The sequence below is a fragment of the Grus americana genome, chromosome 1, assembly GCF_028858705.1.
Source record: "Grus americana isolate bGruAme1 chromosome 1, bGruAme1.mat, whole genome shotgun sequence".
Classification (NCBI taxonomy): Eukaryota; Metazoa; Chordata; class Aves; order Gruiformes; family Gruidae; genus Grus; species Grus americana.
The window spans coordinates 126,040,579-126,063,050 of record NC_072852.1 but is presented as its reverse complement, the minus strand read 5'-3'; the positions used below and the strand labels follow the sequence as shown (position 1 = coordinate 126,063,050).

General features: G+C 36.5%; 1 protein-coding gene across 1 annotated transcript in view; it reads right to left on the bottom strand.

The window, feature by feature from the left end:
* Window positions 1-22,230, bottom strand: part of CFAP47 (cilia and flagella associated protein 47) — a 362,349-nt gene extending 340,119 nt beyond the window's left edge. The window contains 12 exon segments of the mRNA XM_054819861.1: window positions 455-607; window positions 1,013-1,226; window positions 3,336-3,528; window positions 4,215-4,450; window positions 5,034-5,167; window positions 6,036-6,196; window positions 6,830-7,058; window positions 10,239-10,377; window positions 12,387-12,502; window positions 18,095-18,246; window positions 21,562-21,792; window positions 22,189-22,230. Of these exon segments, the coding sequence (XP_054675836.1) occupies window positions 455-607; window positions 1,013-1,226; window positions 3,336-3,528; window positions 4,215-4,450; window positions 5,034-5,167; window positions 6,036-6,196; window positions 6,830-7,058; window positions 10,239-10,377; window positions 12,387-12,502; window positions 18,095-18,246; window positions 21,562-21,792; window positions 22,189-22,230 (2,000 nt within the window).
* Between the last annotated feature and the right edge of the window lie 242 nt (window positions 22,231-22,472).

Below are 22,472 nucleotides of genomic sequence, written 5' to 3'. Positions count from 1 at the left end.
TAGAAGACCAATACAATGCTTTAATTTTATCTGCTTCATTCAACAAATTATATCATAATTTACATACTGAATCCATCACTTTAGGTGAGCTAGACATACTAGTTGGAAATATATACAATTTATTTATATAAAAATAAAAGAAAATCCAATACAATTAATGCTATGTTTTTCCTATTAACCATAACCAACTCTTCTTAAAACTTGGCATCTTATTTTAAGTTTCATGCTTCTGTCTCTGTATTTTACCCAGGAAGTGATCTCTAAGTGTCTAAATGAACATTTGAACAAAATGGGTTTTGAATGCCTTATAAATGAAGGTCCCAAGATCATAAACATTTCAGCATGGGACAAATTTAGGTATATGAATGGTGCTACTAAGTCAATTTGGCATGTATATCCACATATTTTTCATATGAGCCTGAAGTATTTATTTATCCTTTAAACAAAGTCTTACCTAGCAGCATCTTTCTGTAAACGATGCTGTCTTAAACTAGAAATGAAGTCTGCGTAGTATTGCTTATGTGCTTCTTTTGACAGTCGTTCACAGTCAGTATAAGAAAACTCTGGATCTATATAATTATATCTCTCTGTCTTTGTGAAAATAGTCCTAAATATTCAAAGAAAATTGTAGTTTCACTACATGTGTAAAATGATTCTGAGTCTTGTTAGAAAGAAAACATATCGATTTTGCCATAGATATATATATATATTTCATTGCAAACATTCTTTTTATCACAGCTGATTATTAATATTTGAACTTGTAAAGGCAACCATAAAAATGAAATATTGAAACTGTAATAGCTACATTTGTAGTTTCACATAAGAAAAGCAACTAGATAAATTTATGTGCAATAGGCTCAAGGTTGAGTAGAATCCAATGAATTTTAAAGAACTTTCAGCCTTAAAAAAAAAGAAAAAAAAAAATAAACTGTCATATGAGTAACCAATCTTGATCTACTATACAGTACATACAAATGTGTAGGTTTAAATATTATATTCACATAATTTTTACCTGTACTTTTTATTCCATTCACTAGGCCTAATGCTGGCTGCGCGGTCATTAGGAAAAGCTATAAGTGCATCATCCTCACAGTTCCTGTTTATCCAATGACTATGAATTTGTGTTTGGGTTGATTTAAGTATTGCCACAGGTGCTGTATCAGTGCACTGTCCTGTGCCATCAGCTACAAACTGTCCAGTTGCATTGGAAATCTTTGGTGTTATACCTTAAATTTCAAATAAAACATGTTACATACACTTTTACTAACACTTTCTAAACAAAATTCAAAGTATTAAAAAAAATTTCTTAATTTATACCAGTCTACCCAGCAGCCCAACAATCAGTCACCCATCCCATTATGTTTTCCCCACACAAGAGGGAAGGCAGCATTCAGACCACACTAACAGCTGAACACTTTCCCTGGCCTAGATCACAGACGAATATTAGAGCCCAAACCACTACTACTATCTCCAACTGTAATGCTTTATCTTGCATGTGCACATGACCAAAGACTCAGAGCCGACACTGTCGCAACGCTGTCTGCAGTGTCCTAAGGCTTGTCTTAAGGGCTACAAACACAGGTGTGATTTTTTTTTTTTTTTTACAAAGAACTCCTAAGTTATCACAACCAAAAAGAGAGTTTGGATCTTTTTCACTCTAGTTTTAGAAAAGCACATATACATTAAAGTTAAAGAGAAAAATTATGACAGAAACTAGGCGATGTGTTTGCTCACTCCTCCTACATAAAGATACACGTTTAAAACAGCACTATAAATAAGTTAATCAATTCTTCAACTGCCTCTTCCTCCGTCATCTGCAAAAAAAAATGATACGTTAAACTAAACATATTGGGTTTACCCACTTTACCCTTACTTTACTCTTAAATGGCTACAAAACCCTCTCCTTTCCATCCTTCAATCTATACAAGTGATTACAACTTCCAGCGCCCAGGGAGGCACAGTTTGCAAAAAGCTTCATTCCAGTCTCTCCGCCCCTCCACCAAATACAGTGACAAGTACACATACTCATCCACAGAAACTGAGAGAAAAGAACAGGAAGATATAGAACCCATCTATATAAGGATCTGAAAAACAAAATCACTTTCCCTCCACACATCAATGAAGCTTAAAGGAAAACACAGATAGCAGCAGCCTACAGAGTACAGATATCCCTCATAACCTCTTTATAATCCTGCAAATAGGAGCAGAATGGGGACACTGATAGAGCAAATAGTAAAGCATTTAGAAAAGATGACAAAACTTGAACACTACATTAAATCTTTGATGCACACAAAGATATTATAATTGTGGTTTTGAGGCAGGAAAAAATGCAGGAGTTCTGGATTTCAACAATAAAACCCAGAAATTGCAAAACTTTAGTTTCTCATCAATTCTTGATTGCCATGGACTTGAGATACCTTCCTGAAAGTAGCAGGAATGTCCAATGGCTTATCAACCATCCTAGTATTTGTAGAAAGAACAGCATTTTATCCTGACTTTCCAATTACTTCCTTTTTTTTACTTCCCCACAATGCTCTCTCTGAAAAAAATGGGTATTGCCTTCCTGTTTTTCATTAGCGAGTACATCTTCAAGTGGGCAGTAGTCAGTTAAGGAGCATTCAAGCTCCCCTCCTTATCTACACACAGAAACCAGATGCACCACTGTACAGGACAGCCCTGTTGCTCTAGTACTACCTGCAGATGCTACAGCTTATTTGATGCTAAAAAAGGCTATGTTTCCCATGACTGGTTTTAAAATCCAATGACAGGCTTAGTCAAATCTACTGTAAAGTGATTGTTCATGAGAGACGTAAGGAACGCGAGGAACAAATTAGAGACTAATTATTGCATATCCTGAAAGATTCTTGATGCTGGCATATGCTTCATAGGATGAGAAGAGTCAATGGATGTGCATTAACTGGCAGATTCATCTGGCAGTAGTGACTTTCAATCAATAAAGAATACCCTGTTATCTTTCCTAACTTCTTTCTGTGCTTTACTTATCTCTCCACGTACAACTGAAACATACTGGTACTGTGTTAATGGCATCGCTGCCAAAAACTGAAGATTTTATTTTCTGATTTATAAAAGTTAAATAATCATATGATGAAAATTTATGTTTTAATAGGTCAATTTTTGTTAAAATCTGATGGGGGGTTACCATTATTTTAGCCATTGTTTTATATGCTCATGGGTACAAGTCATACAATTGAGCATTTCCTCAACTGCAAGAGAGATTATTTTTTAAAAATAAAAAAATAGTAAGAAATCATCTTCTAAAATGTTAAAAATATACTGTTAAAACATTTTATCAGTTGTCATTTTCAGTGTCTTACCAGGATTAATTTTGAATAAAATTTTTTTTCGTTTAGATTTGCATACACCAATAAAGCTCAAATATATTTGGTGAAAGGATTTTGTCTTCAAAACCTGTAAATTATTTTTCTCTAGTCCTGTACCAATGATATCCACAACTTGCTTCACTTTAAATATTCCTAATTGATGTGGAGAAAATGAAAATATCACATCCTGTAAAAGAAAAGTCATTATGAGACATATGAGGCAGAAAAGCAAAGAGAAAACTTTTGTGTAATTCTGTTTGAGTCATTTCTCTCCGCACTTACTTGTGAGATAGGTGTTCACAACTGGGCTTTTAGAATATGCCAACTGCCACACATAAATTAGCAGTTTTATATTTCCTCATACTGCTACATATTAGAACACCAAAAAGTCTCACTTGCTCATTTCCGGGACAATTTGCTCTCTCTTGTACCCTGAGTTACATGTTTGTGAAATTATAAATGTCTCCATATTTGCCTTAAATTTGGCAAAGTTTCTTCCATTAAAAGATATGTTATGTTACTCGAGTATTTGTGATTTACTGAAAGCAATGAAAATGATCCTGCAAAGGTTTGAGCATAAATCAATCTTCTCAAGTCAGTAAAATATAAAAAATTTAAAGCCAGGAAAAACCTGGGTAAAGTTCCTTTAGTACTACAATTATTTTTTCCAAATTTAAAGCAATACTTGTTGCTTCCTGGAATACAGGAAAGAGCATTAAAACACTCTACATAAGGAGAAAAAAATTATATATTTGATTGATATTAAATGTCATGGCTACTGAAATGGTTCTAGTTTACTTTCAAGAAATTCCATCACTGACCACTGTAAAGCAATCTGCACATCTACATAATCTAAAAGAAAGATGTAATTACCTTTACAGATTTTTTTTTAATTTTTCCTTTTTCAGGAGAAATATTAAAGTGAGCAGTCTTGCGGAAGCTGAATGTTACTGAAAGGTATTCTGATTCATTTTTGAGCGTGCACAGGACTTGTGGTTGTTCACCCTGGAAACAGTCCATAAACTTAATAACTGGTCCTGGATTAAAAGTTAACATGACAGGAAGCCCAGACCCTGTCAAAGCTAACTCCATGTGATGAGGATGATTCACTGCATCAAACACAAAAAAAAAAACCAAACAAAAAAACCTCACACACATTAGCTTACAAACAGAAAGTCATACTGTAGTTGTATGGTTGCAAAAACAAAATAATACTGTAACAGAATATGATTTATAATGCAATTTTCTATAAACTTAACACAGACATGCTTACTTATAATGGCTATTTGATAACATATTCCCTCATTAAGAAATTTGAGGGTGATCAAATATTCACTTGAAAATGCACAAAAACAGTATTATCAAAGTGCTGGTGACTTGCAAATGGCTAGGGTGGGGGGGGTTTTTTGTCCTCCAAATATTTACATTTATAATTAAGTTCTAAGTGTTCATTACTAGCAGGTGTATTCATGACATGCATGATTCCCTCCTCCTTTCTATTCACTGCTCAAAGAGGTTTTGGTGCTAAAGCATTAAAGATGTAAGTTACAATATTTGTATTGATATAAATAAAATAAATACAGGTTTCCCATAAAACTGCTAAGATGATGAAGAAAATTAAAAATCAAGATATACAGTTTTACAATCTATATACACATTTCTGATGGTGACTATACATTTCTGGTGACATACTTGTGATTGATGTGGCACCATCACTGAGGGCCTGCAGATAGCCATTTTTATTCACAACAGTTTCAAATCTCAGAAATAGTACGTAATCTTGTTTCTGTGACAAGTCATTCACTCCAAAGTCCCTTTTAAATTTTCTGTAAGAGTCACAATCTCTAATTACAAGATGAGGAAAAAAACAAACCATTAAACCCCAACCCACAAAAAAAGTCAAGGCTTATTTTTCATTATTTAGTCTGGCGGCTTTGCTGTTGCTTACAGCTTCTACAAATGACCTTCATACTTCCTTTCAGAAAATGGAACATTAACAAATTTAAGATCAACAATATCTGTATGCTTATTATGCTGGTCATTTGATATCTTTTCCAGTCCACGACGGTTCTCAAAACTAATATTACATGCATAATAATCACTTATAATTAGATCTTAAGTAAGGGAAAATAGCAAGAGTACATCTTCTTCTTTTATTATCCAAAGAAGGAATGTTGCTTTATACTTACTTTTTTTTTTTAATGGAATGAAAGCTCTCCAAAATGTCTCAGTCTCTTGGTGATGAAATAGATATATTTTTTCATAATGCTGCATATATACTATATCTTTATGAAATAAATATGCAGTCATTAAAAAGGCACTTAATTTGACACTGTAGTACTCTCTCAACAATCTTTAGAGATTCAATATATTTAATGGGAACTGCAATTAGTTCCTTTGGCAAAATATAATAAAATTCTTGGTCTTGCAAGACAAGCTTAACCAATTCTTTGTTCAAACTCATCCTCAATGTATTATAAAATGTCTCCCAGATAATCACTTCAGACTTTGCTTTCTCATTTGTAGTATGATGCCAAGCAATTTCTTTTAACATATGCAAATACATAAGAAGTCATTCAGAAAAAAATTTGCAGACACATTAATTTAAAATTATTTTCTCTAACACAGCTCTTTACAGAATAGTTGAGAGTAATCAGCTTGTGTGTGCGTGTCTAACTTGGACCGCTCACTCACTTTGGACTAAAGCACAATGTAACCAAAGATTTCTCATAAGGTAGCAAGGTTCCTTGATTGGGGATGCACAAGATCAAGGTGGAAACATCTACATCTCTTGTTCTATTTTTGAAGCTTAAGTCTTGTAAAGCAGCATCTGCACTCCTCTGAAGATCTGTCCCCTAAAAAATAATCAAAACATGGAATAGTTCAGCCTGTTCAGCTTCCCCTTTTCTGTTTAGTCATTTGGGTTTTTTCCTACACACACATTTTCATATCTTTCACAATGAGTAGAAAGACATAAGTAATAGAACTGACATAGTTACATATCACATGGCTAATTAACCAATTTTTAAACATCAATTTCATGTCAATGTTTTGAATTCCCTTTTTTAAAGATGATGCTCACTCAGATGATTTCACTGTCAGAAAAACAAGTGAAACTACATATGCTTAACATCTTAGAATACCAAAATATATTTTGATAACTCCTACTAAATTATAAGAAATCCAGCAGGTACAACAAAACCACTCAAAAAAAACCCAAACGAAAAAACACACCCAGGGAACGCTCTTAATGTTCAGGTTAAGATGTCATATAGTGAAACAGAAATAAGAAAAACTTAATTCCAAGGTTAAATTATAGTAAAAAAAAAAAAAATGCTGGTTGGACTTAAGTTTCAGAAAGCCTATTGATCAGGAAATAGTACGACATATTAAACAATACTAGAAGATGATCATTGACAAACAAAAAATGCAGAAGCAGAAATTAAAACAAGTTTTCAACTAAAATAAAAACCAGAACAGTTTCTTACCATCTCTCCTCCAATGGCATTGTCTTGCAACACTGCTACCCAGTCCATACACTCAGGACTTTCATTGTATAAAGATATTTGTTCAGTCTTTGAAGATCCAAAGTAAACTGGTCCAAAGTTAATGCATTCCAATATATTTCCACACGACACTCCTAGAACTTTAAGAACTTGTTCAACCACAACAGCTTTGATCCATAGTTCAGTGCAGCCATGACCTTCCAACTCCACTCTGTCAGTAAGTGTAGCAAGCAGCAATAGGTAATGTAGAAAAGTGTTAGAAATAATTGGTTTTGTTTATATTAGAACCTATGCAAAACTGAACTAAATCAGAGCATTTAAATCACTGGCTTTCCATAGATAAACTAAGCAGGAGGGGGGAAGAGTGTACTTGACAATGTGATACTTAACAGCCTAACAGGAATATTACCAATCAGGAAGAATCATACATTACATGGTAGAGTTTTGGGGAGATTTTTGAGTTTTCCCTCTTTTTTTAATGTTTGAAACAATTTTCAAAAGAATCAGAGATGTCCACAGATGAAACACTGCTCTTATTTCTGAGAATCTTTGTATCTAGATATCAGTTTTGGCCTATACTGAGTAATTTTCTCTTAGGCAACTTCAGCTAGAAGTTCATCTGAATAACCATAAAATAACTGTTGCTGTTCCTGTCTGAATGCTTGATCTTGATGATACCACAAAACACCAAAAGACTTTATAGACATTGTACAAATCTTTTTTATTAGAATTCTACTGGAACAAAGCATATTTGTTCTTGTTGCACAAAAGAATCAAATTTAGTAATATAACATCTTGTTCTAATAGAATCAACTACCCTTTGAATAGCCTCTGAGCTGAAAATAATAAATAATTTTTAAAAAATCTTTGTTTTGAATACACATATAACTACACAAGACATCTGGGAGAGGATCTCAAACTCTCTAAATATCATCTTTCAACTTCTGAAGCATGACTCTGGGATTCTCCAAGACAGAAAAGAAATCTCAAAAAAATATGAGTAGATTCCTCTGAAAAGAATTTTGCTTGTGCATAGAAGCAAAAGGCTTAGAGGACAAGGCAAATTGAAATAACCAGGATGTTTCCATGAAAACCGCACTATTTCTCCAAGCCAAATTTCCATCAAATACCCATTGTAAGACTTACGATATTACTCTATTTGTTTAAATGCGTATATATGCACATGTATATGCATATATTTATATATTTGTGCAAGGCTTGACAAGGAAACTTAAGTTTTCAGTTAGTCTAAAGGATATAGCAATGACTACTAAGAAATGACAAATTCACTGACAGAATTATGTAGAATTTAAGGCAGGGAATGGTTAAAGAATGAAATCTGAGCTCTGTGTAGTTATGTTTTTTCAGTCTAACAGATGAACTATCTACTAGACTGCTGGAGAAAGCAGCTGTTTAACCAAGATGGGGTGAAGAAAACAGTGGTGGTAGTCTGCACAGCAAAGGAAAGGCACAAAGCATGACACTTGGAAACCAAATGGTTGAAATTCAGTAACCAAAGAAAATATATGAAGAAGGATGTAACTATAAGGCAAAATGCAAATATTGTCTTCCCTTTCACTCTAATAGAATTTTTCTCCTTCCATTTCATTTCCTTTTCCAACAGGCTACAAAAAGCAAGAACAGGAAGAATTGGACTTTAAGGCATATCTTAATAATCTAATGTGTTGGGTTTGCGTGGCAAGGTTTTGGTAGCAGGGGGGCTACAGGGGTGGCTTCTGTGAGAAGTTGCTAGAAGCTCCCCTTGTGTCTGACAGAGCCAATGCCAGCCGGCTCTAAGACGGGCCCGCCGCTGGCCAAGGCCAAGCCAATCAGCGCCTCTGTGATAACATATTTAAGAAGAAGAAAAACACTTAGAGAGGGAGAGCTTTTGCAGCCAGAGAGAGAAGTGAGAAGATGTAAGAAACTCTGCAGACACCAAGGTCAGTGCAGATGGAGGGGCAGGAGGTGCTCCAGGCGCCGGAGCAGAGATCCCGCTGCAGCCCATGGTGAAGACCATGGTGAAGCAGGCTGTCCCCCTGCAGCCCATGGAGGAAGGATGAGGGGGTGTAGAGATTCCACCTGCAGCCCATGGAGGACCCCATGCCGGAGCAGGTGGAGGCACCTGAAGGACGCTGTGGCCCGTGGGAAGCCCACGCTGGAGCAAGTTCCTGGCCGGACCGGTGGACCCGTGCAGAGGGGAGCCCACACCAGGGCAGGTTTGCTGGCAGGACTTGTGACCCCATGGGGGACCCCACGCTGGAGCAGTTTGCTCCTGAAGGTCTGCACCCCATGAGAGGGACTCCATGCTGGAGCAGGGGAACGATGAGAGGAGTCCTCCCCCTGAGGATGAAGAAGCGGCAGAAACACCGTGAGATGAACTGACCGTAACCCCCATTCCCCGTCCCCCTGTGCCGCTGAGGGGGGGAAGGTTGAGGCCGGGAGTGAAGTTGAGCCCAGGAAGATGGGAGGGGTGGGGGGAAGTGTTTTAAGAGTTGATTTTATTTTCTCATTCCTCTACTCTGTTTTGCCTAGTAATAAATTAGATGAATTCCCTCTCTAAGTTCAGTCTGTTTTGCTCGTGACGATAATTAGTGAGTGATCTCTCCCTGTCCTTATCTCGACCTACAAGCATTTTGTTATGCCTTTTCTCCCCTGTTTAGTGAATGAGGGGAGTGATAGAGCGGCTCTGGTGGGCACCTGGCCTTGAGCCAGGGTCAACCCACCACATCTGAAAACAAAACAGGAAACACACACCCAAAAAAACCCCAAACAAAAAAAACCCAGAAAAACCCACAACCCAACCACACCCTATTAACTGTTATAAGAAAACAGGATGGAAAAGGACTCTCCAGATTGGTATCCACTTCCAAATTCTGGCACTTCCTAAAAAGTCTATATTCATCTTTTGAAGAGAAACAAGGTAGGTATTTAAAAATAGTCCATTCTTAAGAGAGTTACTGGTTGCAAATACATTGCCTCCATTTCAAATAAGATACACCAAAGGACATCATAATGTTTCTGAGACTCCTGAAATACAGAGAGACAAAAAAAAAATAGCAAAGTAACAGAAGGTAAAAAAGTAAGGAACACATGATGAGTAGTAAGGTGAAAGATTCAAGTGTTCTTGGTTAGTTGTATACTGAGAAATGTGCAAATATCCTGTATCATTATGACTTCTGAGAGATCTTTAATAACAGCTAGATTCACAATTTATGTCTCACTGTTCTGTGGAGTTAATATACTCATCAAATTAATTTAATAAAAATAAATGTGGAAGACAGCAACTGACACCTAGCAGCTTAACTTTTTTAAACATTCATAATAAAGATTAGAATTAATAACAGACCAAAATGTAATTTATAGAGCTGGATTTCTTCAGTCATTCACTCACTTTATCACTTCTTTGATGATTCTGGGTACATCTGTGCAGATATCCACTTTAACCATCTTTACAGAATTCGGCTCTACCGCTCCACTGGTAGGTTCTATGTTAAGCAAGACAACCCCATCATATGATATTTTAAATGTACCTAAAAGAAACAGAATAATAAACAGAATGTTACACAACATAAAGTTGTAGATTTATATTCTTCTATTACACATTTGGAATTACAAAACACATAATGCAGTCATTCACAAGCAGTGCATTTTCCCATGGAAAAAGGAAACATGGAGTTAATCTTTTTCAAAACCATTTCTAACACAGAGTAGATCATTATTTACCGAGTTTCGTTAAATATTACACCCACGTGTCCAACACAACTTTGCAAGTTGTGATTGTAACAGAAAAGGTACCCACATTCCAAACAAAAGTGGCTTTATTATAAAGCAGCTGTAAGTAACATTTTGTATGTTACGGCATATTTTATACACAGCTCTAGGCAGCTACCGTAGCCAGAAAGTTAAGTCCATATTGCAGGTAACAACAGTTTTCATTATTTGGTACATACACAACACAATTTATTGCAGAAGAAAACAGTGAACATTTCTAGGTTATAAAAATATTTTTTTAAATGTGAAAAAATTATTAAATGTGTATTTAACCAGCAGCACTAATTATCTGCCATTACATCATAGATAGCAAGAAATTGCTTCAAATGTAGGAAAAATGCAGTGTTTGACCTCAGACAATAGATAATCTCTGATATCAGATCAGAAGCAGGAACAAAAGACTCCTTTTGTGCATGGGATGACACGTGAAATGCAATGCTTGAATCACAGGCCAGCATAAAGCACTTCCTGTTGATACAGCTTATGTGCTGTCTGTTAGTGCGACCTGCTGTATTACGATTTATAGACCCTACAGAAACACAGATTCAGCAGCTGTTCCTTTGTCTGCCCTCAATACATTGGTCACTAACCACCGCTTTCAATCAAATTTTGCCTGTGTCCAATCCTGCAAAATGCCATCATGCAGCCTGTGTGCACCATGCAACAGAGTATATAACTAGAAACAGTTCCAATACAACATGAGAAAATTCACATTATGCAAATTAGTTGCAGATGCATATATAATGTAGGTTCTCACTTTCTTTATATCATTCCTCAAAGAAAGAGTATGTATGAGTAAGAGCTGATTATATAAACCACATATTACATCTTTAAGTTGAGCTGGTTAGAAAAAAAAAATTTTCCTTTGCTTTTTGGAAAAAAAATAAAATAAAATTCTGTTCTAACTAGACAGCCATTTGATTTTACTTTTTTTAATATTTGCAACCCATTTCTGTGTTTCTACAATCATGTATTTTCTGTTGGCACAACATTTCCTATGGAAATCTATGAAGCAAATGTTCACACAACCTTGGCCTAATGAAAATAAAGGTACTTCGTGATATAGTAAGTTGTACAAGCAAGGAACAAAACTAATTAACTGCCTTAAATTTGTTATTTGAAAGTCAGCATAGTTGCCACCCTACTTCTGGAGAAAGGTGTCTACAGCTTTGTCCAGTGGAAAAGGCAGTCAAATAGGTTACTTGGATCATATAAGCATTCTTATGCTCTGTTCTCCATGTCTCTTATACTCCTTGGAAGGGTCCCTCACAGAAGTTGAAGGATGTGCATATTTTGAAAGCTGTATGATTTCAAAAGCTATGGCAGCAAGATAAATGACGTCTCATTATCTTCTGATAACAAATACAGTTCAACTCCCATCCTAGAGGACCTCAGCTCTGAAAGTACATGAAGCTTGTAGTTCTTCATCTAATAGACAGCTATTGGGGTCACAGAATCACAAAGACAACAAAGCAAAAGCAGACATGATTTGGCATAGTAAGCCAATGAGCAATGGTTATTTTTACATCTTTCAGATTGGACTTAAAAGTAGAGAATTCCTAAATTCATTTTTTTCCCTACGCAGAAACATAGTACTGCCTACAGAAGCAACTGGCCATTTATAGAACCTTTAGCTACAGTACTCATAATCCACATAACCCAGAACTTCAGTTAATTTCTACTTGGCCATCAAAGTGTTAACTTTCATAAAATTGCATTTTCAAGAAAACAAAATATTTGTATAATTTAATGCATACTAAATATTTACCTGAAGATGATCCATGGTTAGAAATACTGATCTCTTTACTAATTATTTTACTGTTTGCAATCACTGTACCAAAATTAATCTCCGACTCAATTTCCAGATAACAGCACGGAATTAATCTGCAGAGAAAAGACATGGTTATATTTTCACAAAACTTGAAAATACCTTTGCATTTTTGAGGAAATTCAATTAAGCACTCCAGTGGAAGAGAGTTCTCCTTTTCTCCTAATTCTCCTACCATCATTTATGCAACTTACTTCAGCAGTATAGTATACACAGGGAAGATGTAAAAAAGATCTAGCTATCTATCAAGCTGTTTAATGACTAACTACTATAACTTTAAAACAATATAGCCTTAAACAATTAGTCAAAATGGAATGTATGCATTTTTATTTAATTTTAATTACTTTATTATAGCACAAAGAACTTTAAATAAAACTATCTTGAGTTAGTTGCATCACAAAAGAAGACCAAAGTTAACATTCACCATATTTCAACATCAGCTGTCTGAACTAATAGCAGAGAGAAAACGTGTGCCAGTTTCAATTCACAACCTTCTTGTTTTGTAGCTACTTTATGGGGCTTTAACAAAACTTATTATGACGGAAGAAAATGGATAAAACACAAGTTATTTCTATTATTTATTTAAGAGCCTCAGCCAGCATGATGACATCACTGTATTGGGTACTGCTTAGCCATAATAAAAAGATCACATTCACTTCAGGAAACTTGTATTTTAAAGGGCCCAATTTCCAGTAAAATCACACCTCTGATCTCACATAAACTTATGTTTGAAATCCATTGGAATTTTACATCAGCACAGCAGTCTATCTCCTCTTAACCACAATAGGAACATGCAGGAACAACTGCATCTCATGATCTGCATTATATGCAGTACAGAAAACTAAATGAAGAAAGCCAAGCCAGGTAGACTCTGCCCATACTATCTATTGCAGGCAGGGGGGTAGAGAAAGCAAGAAAAGAGAAAAAAATTAGGAAATGCAACAAAAGAAGTTGCTGTTGGGAATGTTAATACACTGGTTTCAATTTTCTTTAATAATATAATGCAATGGGGAAAAAAATTAGGAAATTCTTGAAAGAGATGGCCTAGACCAGCAGGATGTGGCAAAAAACCCCAGCAAAACAATAAAACAAAAAACTAACCAGGAAACAGCTATCAAGATTAGAGTACACTTGAAAAGATTGCAAAAACTTCATGTTCCAAGTATTCAAACACTCTTCCAAGAAGCTCTGTTAGAAAGGTGAAACACAAGTATCTCTCCTCTCAAGATCCAAATATATATAACTTCCCAAGTGTGAGAATTGAACATAAGAGGTTAAAAATGCTGGTGTCCACTCATCTCTTGTACAAACATTGTGGATGGAGATCCACAAGGTCAGCACGAGAAGCAGCCAAAAGAGGGAGTCTTACGGTGGCAGGATGATCCTATTTTGGCTGAAGAATGCGAAATAAGCAGATAAATGGTTTCTACACAGAATCTTGAAGGCCACGGTGCCCAGAGTGAGACCTGTTGCTTGATTATACGTGAAATTAATATTAAAGCTGACATCCCTGAATATGACAATGAGCTTGAAGTACAAACATATATGACTATAGTACTCAACTCTCATGTTAAATGTCACCCCAGGAAGGGGACAGCCAAGGTTAAGATATAAAGGATATTGAGGAAAATACCCCTGGGGGCAGAGAAGAGATTGAAGACCCCAAAGAGGCAGACAAGGGGCTGTGCTCCTTTACCCTCCACCCAAGATAGGGATGCTTTCTTGGTAAGCATTGCGCCTTCACCTTTTGGTGAAGAATACCCGGAATAGCATTTTGCTAGCGCTATAATCATATATTAGCAGTATTGCAGTAAGTGTATTTATCAATGGTAATTCCAAACTTTTTATATCTGTCATCTTAATAAATTACCTATTCTTTTTCAACTTTGCAAAACTGTCTCAGTGAACGTCCTTTAGGGGGCTCTGAATGCAAACGTTGACTCTGATAAGTGGCTACACACATAATCCTTTAGACATAAACCATTGACCAAGTCCGGGACTGAGACTGGACCTTGCTGCACTGAGGGTCTTCTCTGAGAAGGAGTTTAGAAAGCGAGGGGGTCCTTTCTGAACCTCATGACTCAACAGGAGGGCATCCCTCAGCCACATATCAGACTCGTACCCTTTAACGTGACACCAAATAGACAGGAATAAGCATAAATTCTAATTGCAGTGAGATTTTCTAACAGATATGGACCTATGCAAAAAGAAAAATAGTCAAGTTAAAGGTTTGGAGTCTTGGGTTTTTAATACAGGATGAGGTTTGTTTGATTGGTTTGATTTGCTGGTTTGGATTTTTTAATGAAGATGGAATTTACCCCAGGAAATGCCTAATTTCAAATGTTTTCTTACTTTTTTAAAAAACAAAAAAAATCATTCTTAATTATTACATTTTTAAAAAATAGTTTGGATGCAGATTTCGTTAATCATTTTAAAAAAATAAACAAACAAAAAACCCACAAACAACTGCAACTGGCTTCTTTGAAATCCATTCCCAAACCTGAAGTATTTTCTATAGCAATCAAATATTTACATAATTAAATCACTATACTTGTATTACTGAGCACATCATAAATCCATAGTACTGTAGAGATTAAGCTAAAATTGTTTTTCGGTTTCCAAAACATTAGCCACAAATCCATATGATTAACCACTGGATCTAGTCTTATGAGCCAGGCAAACACGTAACAGCTATTTTACCTGCCAACCAACAACTGTGATATTAATGTCACTAAAGCACAATAGAAATAAAATTCTCTTGGTGGCATATTTTACCAAATAAACAGTTACAACAAATAAGTGGAGTGTTACTGCAGTTTAATGTTGTATGGGAAACTAACCTTTCCTACACTCTCAGTGAATCTCATCCCATACTAAAGATTATCTTAAAGTGAACAGTAGACATGATTGAAGAGATCACACAAGTTGTTTGTAAAAGGGTTAAGTCTTTTCATGCTTTTTTTCCTAAACCACCAGTGCACTTTTCTTTCAAAATTCTATGCACAAAACATGCAGACCCATAATTTCTACACGTTCATAGTGAATTATGTGTAAGCACATATCACCCTATAACCCATACAGAAATAAAAGCTGAAAAAAATATAATTTCAAAGAAAGAAGACTACAAATAAGCTAATAGGTAAGAGAGAAGTAGCAGACATTTAAAGAAGCCAGTCCAAATAATATCAGCAACTTGCAAATATTTCTGATACAATAACACATTATCTTGCATTATATTTATGAATTTTCTGAACTTGCCGTCACATGCTTTAAAACTTAATTCTGTTTTGCAAATGTACAACTCTTCAAAGGTACTGCCAGTACACAATCTGAGTGACATTCACCAGAGATGATAAAAATAAACACTGTATCTGAGTTGGCCAAAAATCTGAGTTTGTAGCTGATAAGAAATTTTGTTTGTGTGTCACAAAAATATAAAGTAACTGGGCATAAACCTAAGTATAGCCTTAACAATTTTTAAAATCACTTATTGTAATTCTTGATGTTTTAGGAAAAGTAGCATTAGTGTTTACTAAATACTGATACATCAGCAGAAATAATATAATGTTATTAAAAATGTATGAAAATGCACAAATTTTTAAATAGGAAGTGAGGAGAAAAACACACAAGAAGTAAATAAATTCAGGGGAGTGGGAATGTCTGTCACGCAAAACAGAACATTGCAAATATTTCCTTGAAAATATTTTCAGGTTCTTCCATCAAATTAAACACTTTTGTGGACATTTCATAGCGATAATGCAATTTTTAATCGGAAAAAAAAATCTTTTGACAAGTATTTCTCAACCAGTGTTACACCACATACACTATTTTCTCAAAATGGTTAAAGATGCATTTTAAACTATGATTGTATAGAAAAACATATTTATTGTATATTTAGTGACCCTTCAGCGCAATAATTGAATATCATCTATCTATAAACAGCAGACGTGCATGACACAAAATACATTTGGGAAAAGAGTGATTAAAAAAGAAACAAAGTGTATTTACTTTTTCAAAGAAACAAATAAAAAAAATTATTATAGCCTGTCAATTTTTTTTCCCTGCAAAAGCCAGTTAAACATGAAGATTTGAAATACTTAATCTACCACAAATCCTTTCCAGAAAGGAGTCACCAGTAGCATTATCATCCTAAGCGGTCTTACCTCCACAACACTACCCTAATAAAAATTTTAAAAAAATTAAAAATAGAAAAATCAAAAAGTAAAAATAGAAAAAAAAATTAAAGTGCTCCATAATCACTTTTTCTTCTAGGAAACATTGGGAGAATATATTTAGAGACAGCTATTTTTAATAGTAAAATGATCATATTGAATTACTGAGTTCTGTATTACCTCATGAAAAGTCACCCCTGTCTTTCAGTCAAAGAAAAGCATTTAGGGCTTTCCATATAAATTTCTCTAAAGCTATTAAAGAAAGCTATAATAGCATTATTTAATACTGTGTTCTAAGACAATAAGAATTTACAAACACCACAGAAAAAGCAGCTAATTGAAATTGTTATTTCCAAGTCTTCTAATGGAAGACAGTTTTTTTGCTAAAAAGAGACAAAATTTAAAACTTGAAAAGCCCCAAGTCAGGCTTAACTATTTGTGTCCTACATTAACAATGGCACAACATTAGAATAAAAAAATCCCACAACTTTTAAGATGAAACAAGGAAAAACAAATCCATGAAAAAGATCAAGACATAAGAGGTAAACGAAACGTAGGAGCAAGTATTTCTTATCTAAAGGCAAAACCTTACACATTTCAGGCTAGCATGAGATGTTTGTGGGATTGCTTGATTTTTAAAACAACTCACATACTGAATAATTTCCATGGAAATTCCTTTCTGTCTATACATGTAATGTGTAATGTTAAGATTTTCATAAAAAACTATGATTTGCAATAGTTTATGGGATTCATCTGTCCCAATTTAGGCATCTGAAAGCTGGAACTGTCAACAGAAGTTTGTCATTCTAATTTCTCTTTATAGACAAAGGAGAGAAATATATTCCAGAGCATTTTCCCCTCATCCTCAGATAACCACCTAGCCTAAGTCTGATAAAATATATTTAGAAGCTTATTTTTTCCAAACAATATGCACGTTATATACAATAAGACATATATCCATGTACACACACATAGATAGGCACACGCAATCACACATGGATTGATGAAAATGATTCATGAATGTGTGACCTTATTCTAAAACACACACCATCTTTTTAGAATTAGGCAACATATGTTTCACTATAATCTAGTTTTGCAAATATAGAAAATTACTATAATTATTTTTTATATAAGTGATTCAGTAAGGAGGGAAGACTTTAAGAGTAGATTCAGACTTGTCTAATGTTAATACAGAATTAGAAATTATCAATGTTATTACAATCAATTTAGAATAAAGCAAAAACAAAACCCCAAACTCTCTCTAGGATCTTAGAGAGACATCACCTCAATTAACTTCTTACCTGCGTGCTGCTCTGAAAAAAAAAAATAAAAATCTTACTTTTGTAAGGAAATTTACTATTTGTTTTCAGTGCAATTGACAGATTAATTACATAGCAATAAACAGGTGTTAGCAAACTTTCCACAAGATTAAACTGCAAATAGTAACAGCAGCATATGAACTTTTGACCATCATACCCAAGCACAGGGATATCAACTATGTCATCTTCTACTAAAAGAAGTAGTCTGTCTTCAAGATCTTCTTCACTCTCAGGATAATATTCTACAAAAGCTGTAACTTGAAGTCCAGATGCAACAGGTTTTTCTGGATTTTTCACAATCAATTTAAACTGCAATTTAAAAAACATAAATATTTTTTAAATTGTTAAACATTTCTAGATTAAAAAACATATACATGTGGTTCATTTTCAGAAGAATACACAAATTGATTTAAAATTCACAAGTAACTTTAAAATACACAGGATTTTATAAAATTTTTCTTCCTATTTACTGAAGCCCAGACTTTTTACAGTAAAACAGAAGGACAAAATGAGTAGTAACCCATCAAATTACAAGGAATAGTAGGTTTAGCAAAATATAATTTTGAGTCTTTCCAAGAGAGCTTTTCCTACTGTTGCAATAAACCTTCTGAAGCAATGCAAAATTAAGTCAGCTACTACTCAGTGCAGAATCTTTTTAGTACCTGAGAAAGTAAGAACAATTCAGTCTCAGTCCAAAGCAGCAACAAAAGGAGACAGCATAAGAGTTTTTTCTAGGTCTGATCAACCTTCAGCTGATGTCAACAGAAAGTCTCACTGTACATTGAAAATCTGCTTGAAAGGCCTATGGCACCTCCAATTTGGGGGGTCAAATGAAAGAGAAAAAAAACCCCAGAAAGCGGCTGACAGAAAGCATCTTTTTCCTCTCTCAAAAAATAATTCTGGATTTGTCTCTAGGCATCTGCTTATATCCAACACCTCTTGCACATCTTTCCTTGAACAGAATACATGAGTAGTCTACTAGCACATAGTGGGAAATCCAGCACTTTCCACATTCCTAGGAAAGCCTCACGGCAAGGTCTAGAGCTTCTCTGGTGTTTCAGACTCCTTACAATTCACATCATTCTATGCAATAGGTTTTTGTTCTACATGTTCAGTTTATTTAATGTTTATTTCTGAAAGGGAGTCATCCCAGCATTATTTTAAGTTTTCTGTTCTAATTTATGTTTGAAATACACAAACATGCAATTTACTACTTGTTGATTCTATTGTCTGAGCATCTCCCTCTATTCCTTTAAAATTTTCCTAGCAGTATAAACACTCAACTGAAGGAAATTTGTTATGCACCATGACTATGGGCTTTATTTTGAAAGAAAGTCATGTTTTAATTTTGAAGTGTGTAAAATTTATCTCTTCTCTAAAGAGACTTAAACAACCATGCATATTCTTTCTATACAAGAGAAAATAAATATATTGTACTAAGAACTTTTAATGAAACCTATGGAAAACTGCTTTGTGAGCTAAATTCCTTGAAAGGCATTTCTTGGCCATGCACTATGACAGCTCAAGGAAGGTTATTTTTCAGTTCTTGCACTCTGTGAATGTAACATCTCAGGAAATTTACAGATGAGTCACACACTGCGGAGCTATGTAGTCACAGATAGCAGCATAAGGTCTGGTAATGTGAAAAGGGCAACACAACAGACCTTTCCAGGAGCACATGAAGTGGAATCTTGTCCACTAACTGTCATATTGGTCATCTCATGCACAATAGCATTAAAATACTCGGCAAAGGCATGAGATACAGAGGTAAAAACTCATAAATTATGATTGAGTAACCTTTTTTCTTTCCTAAAATTAACTGTGTCTTTCTACTTCTGGAGCACATGAAAAATTGACAATGCTGATGAAAACTAAGAAAACAGAATAAGCACAGCCATATGAAATCAAGCACTCTCAACAGTTTCCAGCTTATTCCAAAATTCTTCAGTTACAGTATAATAAAAATCAAGCTGTCTACATCATGCAAATTAGCAAATTTTAGGAGGGAATAAAATGCATACACAGTCTTGGCCACTCTTGCCCTCAAAAAGAGAGGCTGAATACTCAGATAGCGAAATTATCCAAGGTACTTCAATTGTCTGACAATCATTTTGATGACTAACCTGTAATATACTTATTCAGAGTTCAAGCTGCTGTGAACATAAAGCAACATCAGCTTCTGTTCAACCCCCAATGCCAGTTCAACCCTTTGATCCTAATTTTAACATAATTAATAGATAATAAAATAGGTAGATGAAAGACCAATATAAAACTACTAACCACAGCTGGGTTTTGCTGGGCCCACATATGTTACAAGTCAAGGGCTAAACTGGTTAGAACTGTAAAGATGCATTTGCCTTTAAAAAGTCTGGCTATGCAATGATTTTTCCAGAACTAATCAGATGCTATTAACAGATGCTCTACTATCTAGAGAAAAGATTGAAAAATGTTCTTTTCTGAGAAAGCTCTCCACAAGTAAGCACCACAAATAGACTACTCCACTCAAAAAACTTCGAAGAATACGATGCAGAAATGAGGTAATAGAGCTATCAATCAGCCCTATGGAAAACCAAGCAAAAACAATTTCAAAAGTTGTGCCCTTCAGCTGATCTGGAACACTTCACAAATTTGGTGTTCACACCATAGCAAAATGATACATTTCAGCATAACTGTCCCTGAAATAATGAGAAATTCACAGGCTTCCTGAGGGATAAAATTTCTGGAGAGTGCAAAGCCAGCCAGCAAACTAAGCAGGATTTGTTACTGACAAGGGACTTGATGTAGTAAGACATACAATAAAGCTAATTTATTTCTACTGAAACTATGGATTTAACAAACAAGGAAGCTCTCTTCAAATTGCTCACAATCTCAGAAAAATATAGTACTGGGAAGGCTGGAGTTCATTTTGTTCTGAATTACAGGCTTCAAATGAGCAGCCTCATTTGAAGCACTATATGAGAACATTTTTCAATTATCATAGAAATAACACCTACACATTCTTACAAGAAACAGATAAACCAGGACTCTACCTCCCTCCTGCAGTTCAGACAACTTCACCTCAAAGAATTGCCTCTTATTCTTTCCAATTTATCCAGTTATTCAACTATTTTCAATTAATTTCCAATTCACTGACAAATTCCAGCCAGTCTCAAAAGCTGCTCAGGCATCCATGGTAGCGGTTTCCATTTGCAGTGGCTCACCACAGATAAGCACTTACGCCTGCCCAACCAGCCTTTTACACAGGACCCACCTAGCTGGGCAAACCTGTGCGCTGATGTGCCCCCACAAAACTACAGAAAATAAAAGTGGCATCACAAGACACACTTTCCCCCGGCAATGTTCTGCAAGGAGAACCTCAAGGAGAGCCTGGCAAGCACAGACCAGTTCCTCAGAGCAAGCCCGGGAGGGAAGGACACAGAGCCGCGGGACTCGGGGTGGGGTGTTCCCACGAGGAACTACCGTTATTCACGCACGCTGGAGTGGTGCGAGGTGCTGTCCAAACACAGAGCCGACAGCTGGCTTGTGGAGAGAAGCAGGCCTCGACGCCGTTACTCACCCCCGCCCGGGCCCGGGGTGGGGGGGCGGCAGACACTCCCCACCACATCCCTCCCTGCTACCCCTCACCTGGGGCCGGCGCGGTGGCAGCAGCTGGAGACGACAGCTCTCCAGCCGCCGGTTCTGGACGCTGAGTGCGGCGCGGTAGCGACCCCCCGACACCGCGTCCCTGAAGCGCAATTCGGCCGGAGCGATGCGCACCCCCGCCACGTCCCGCCACCCAGCCGCCATGGCCGCCACCGCCTCACCCGGGCGACCAGCGCGGCCTGGAAACGATCGCTTAGCAACGGACGCAGAACGCTGATTGGAAGCAAAAGAGCGGCGTTTCCAAACCCACCAATCGGATGATGAGAGATGGAGTAGGGGCGGGGCGGGGCGAGCGGCCCGGCCCGGCAGTGGCAGCGGAGCGGGCTGGGTCTAGGCGTCCCCGGCCCGCGACGTCGTTGCCCAAGGGAAGGGACTTTTAGCCCGAAGCTGTGGCGTTTCCCTGTGGTCTCCCCAGGCCTGCAGCCTGCGTCTGCCCTGCTAGGGTGCTAGGGCCTCGGACACTGCCGCCTTGGCAGGTGCAGGGGGCTGTAGTAGGCAGACCTGTTGGGACAGGTGGAGGGTTGCCATTTCATGGGCACCAGATCGGGCAGGAGCTGGAAGGAAATGAACCCCCATCCCTTTGGCCTGTGTTTACCAGAAAAGAGATACCTGAGCTGATGCCGCCCTGGGGGGCTCGGGCTTTTCCAGCATGGTCCCTCTTGTTCACGTGAGGTGATTTCCTGCTACAAGTCCCTCTCCAACAATGGCCCGGGACAGCGGAGGGTGATACAAACTGGATGCTCCTCTGGCCTTGGGTTTCTTAAAGTAAAGATGGATTAAACTGAAATAAAAATGGCCTGATTTCTTTTCTGGGCATGCACGTTAATCACAGACGTGATCTACATCCTGAAAACGGGACGCGAACACGTGGAAAGCTCGGTGCCTGCAGTGCC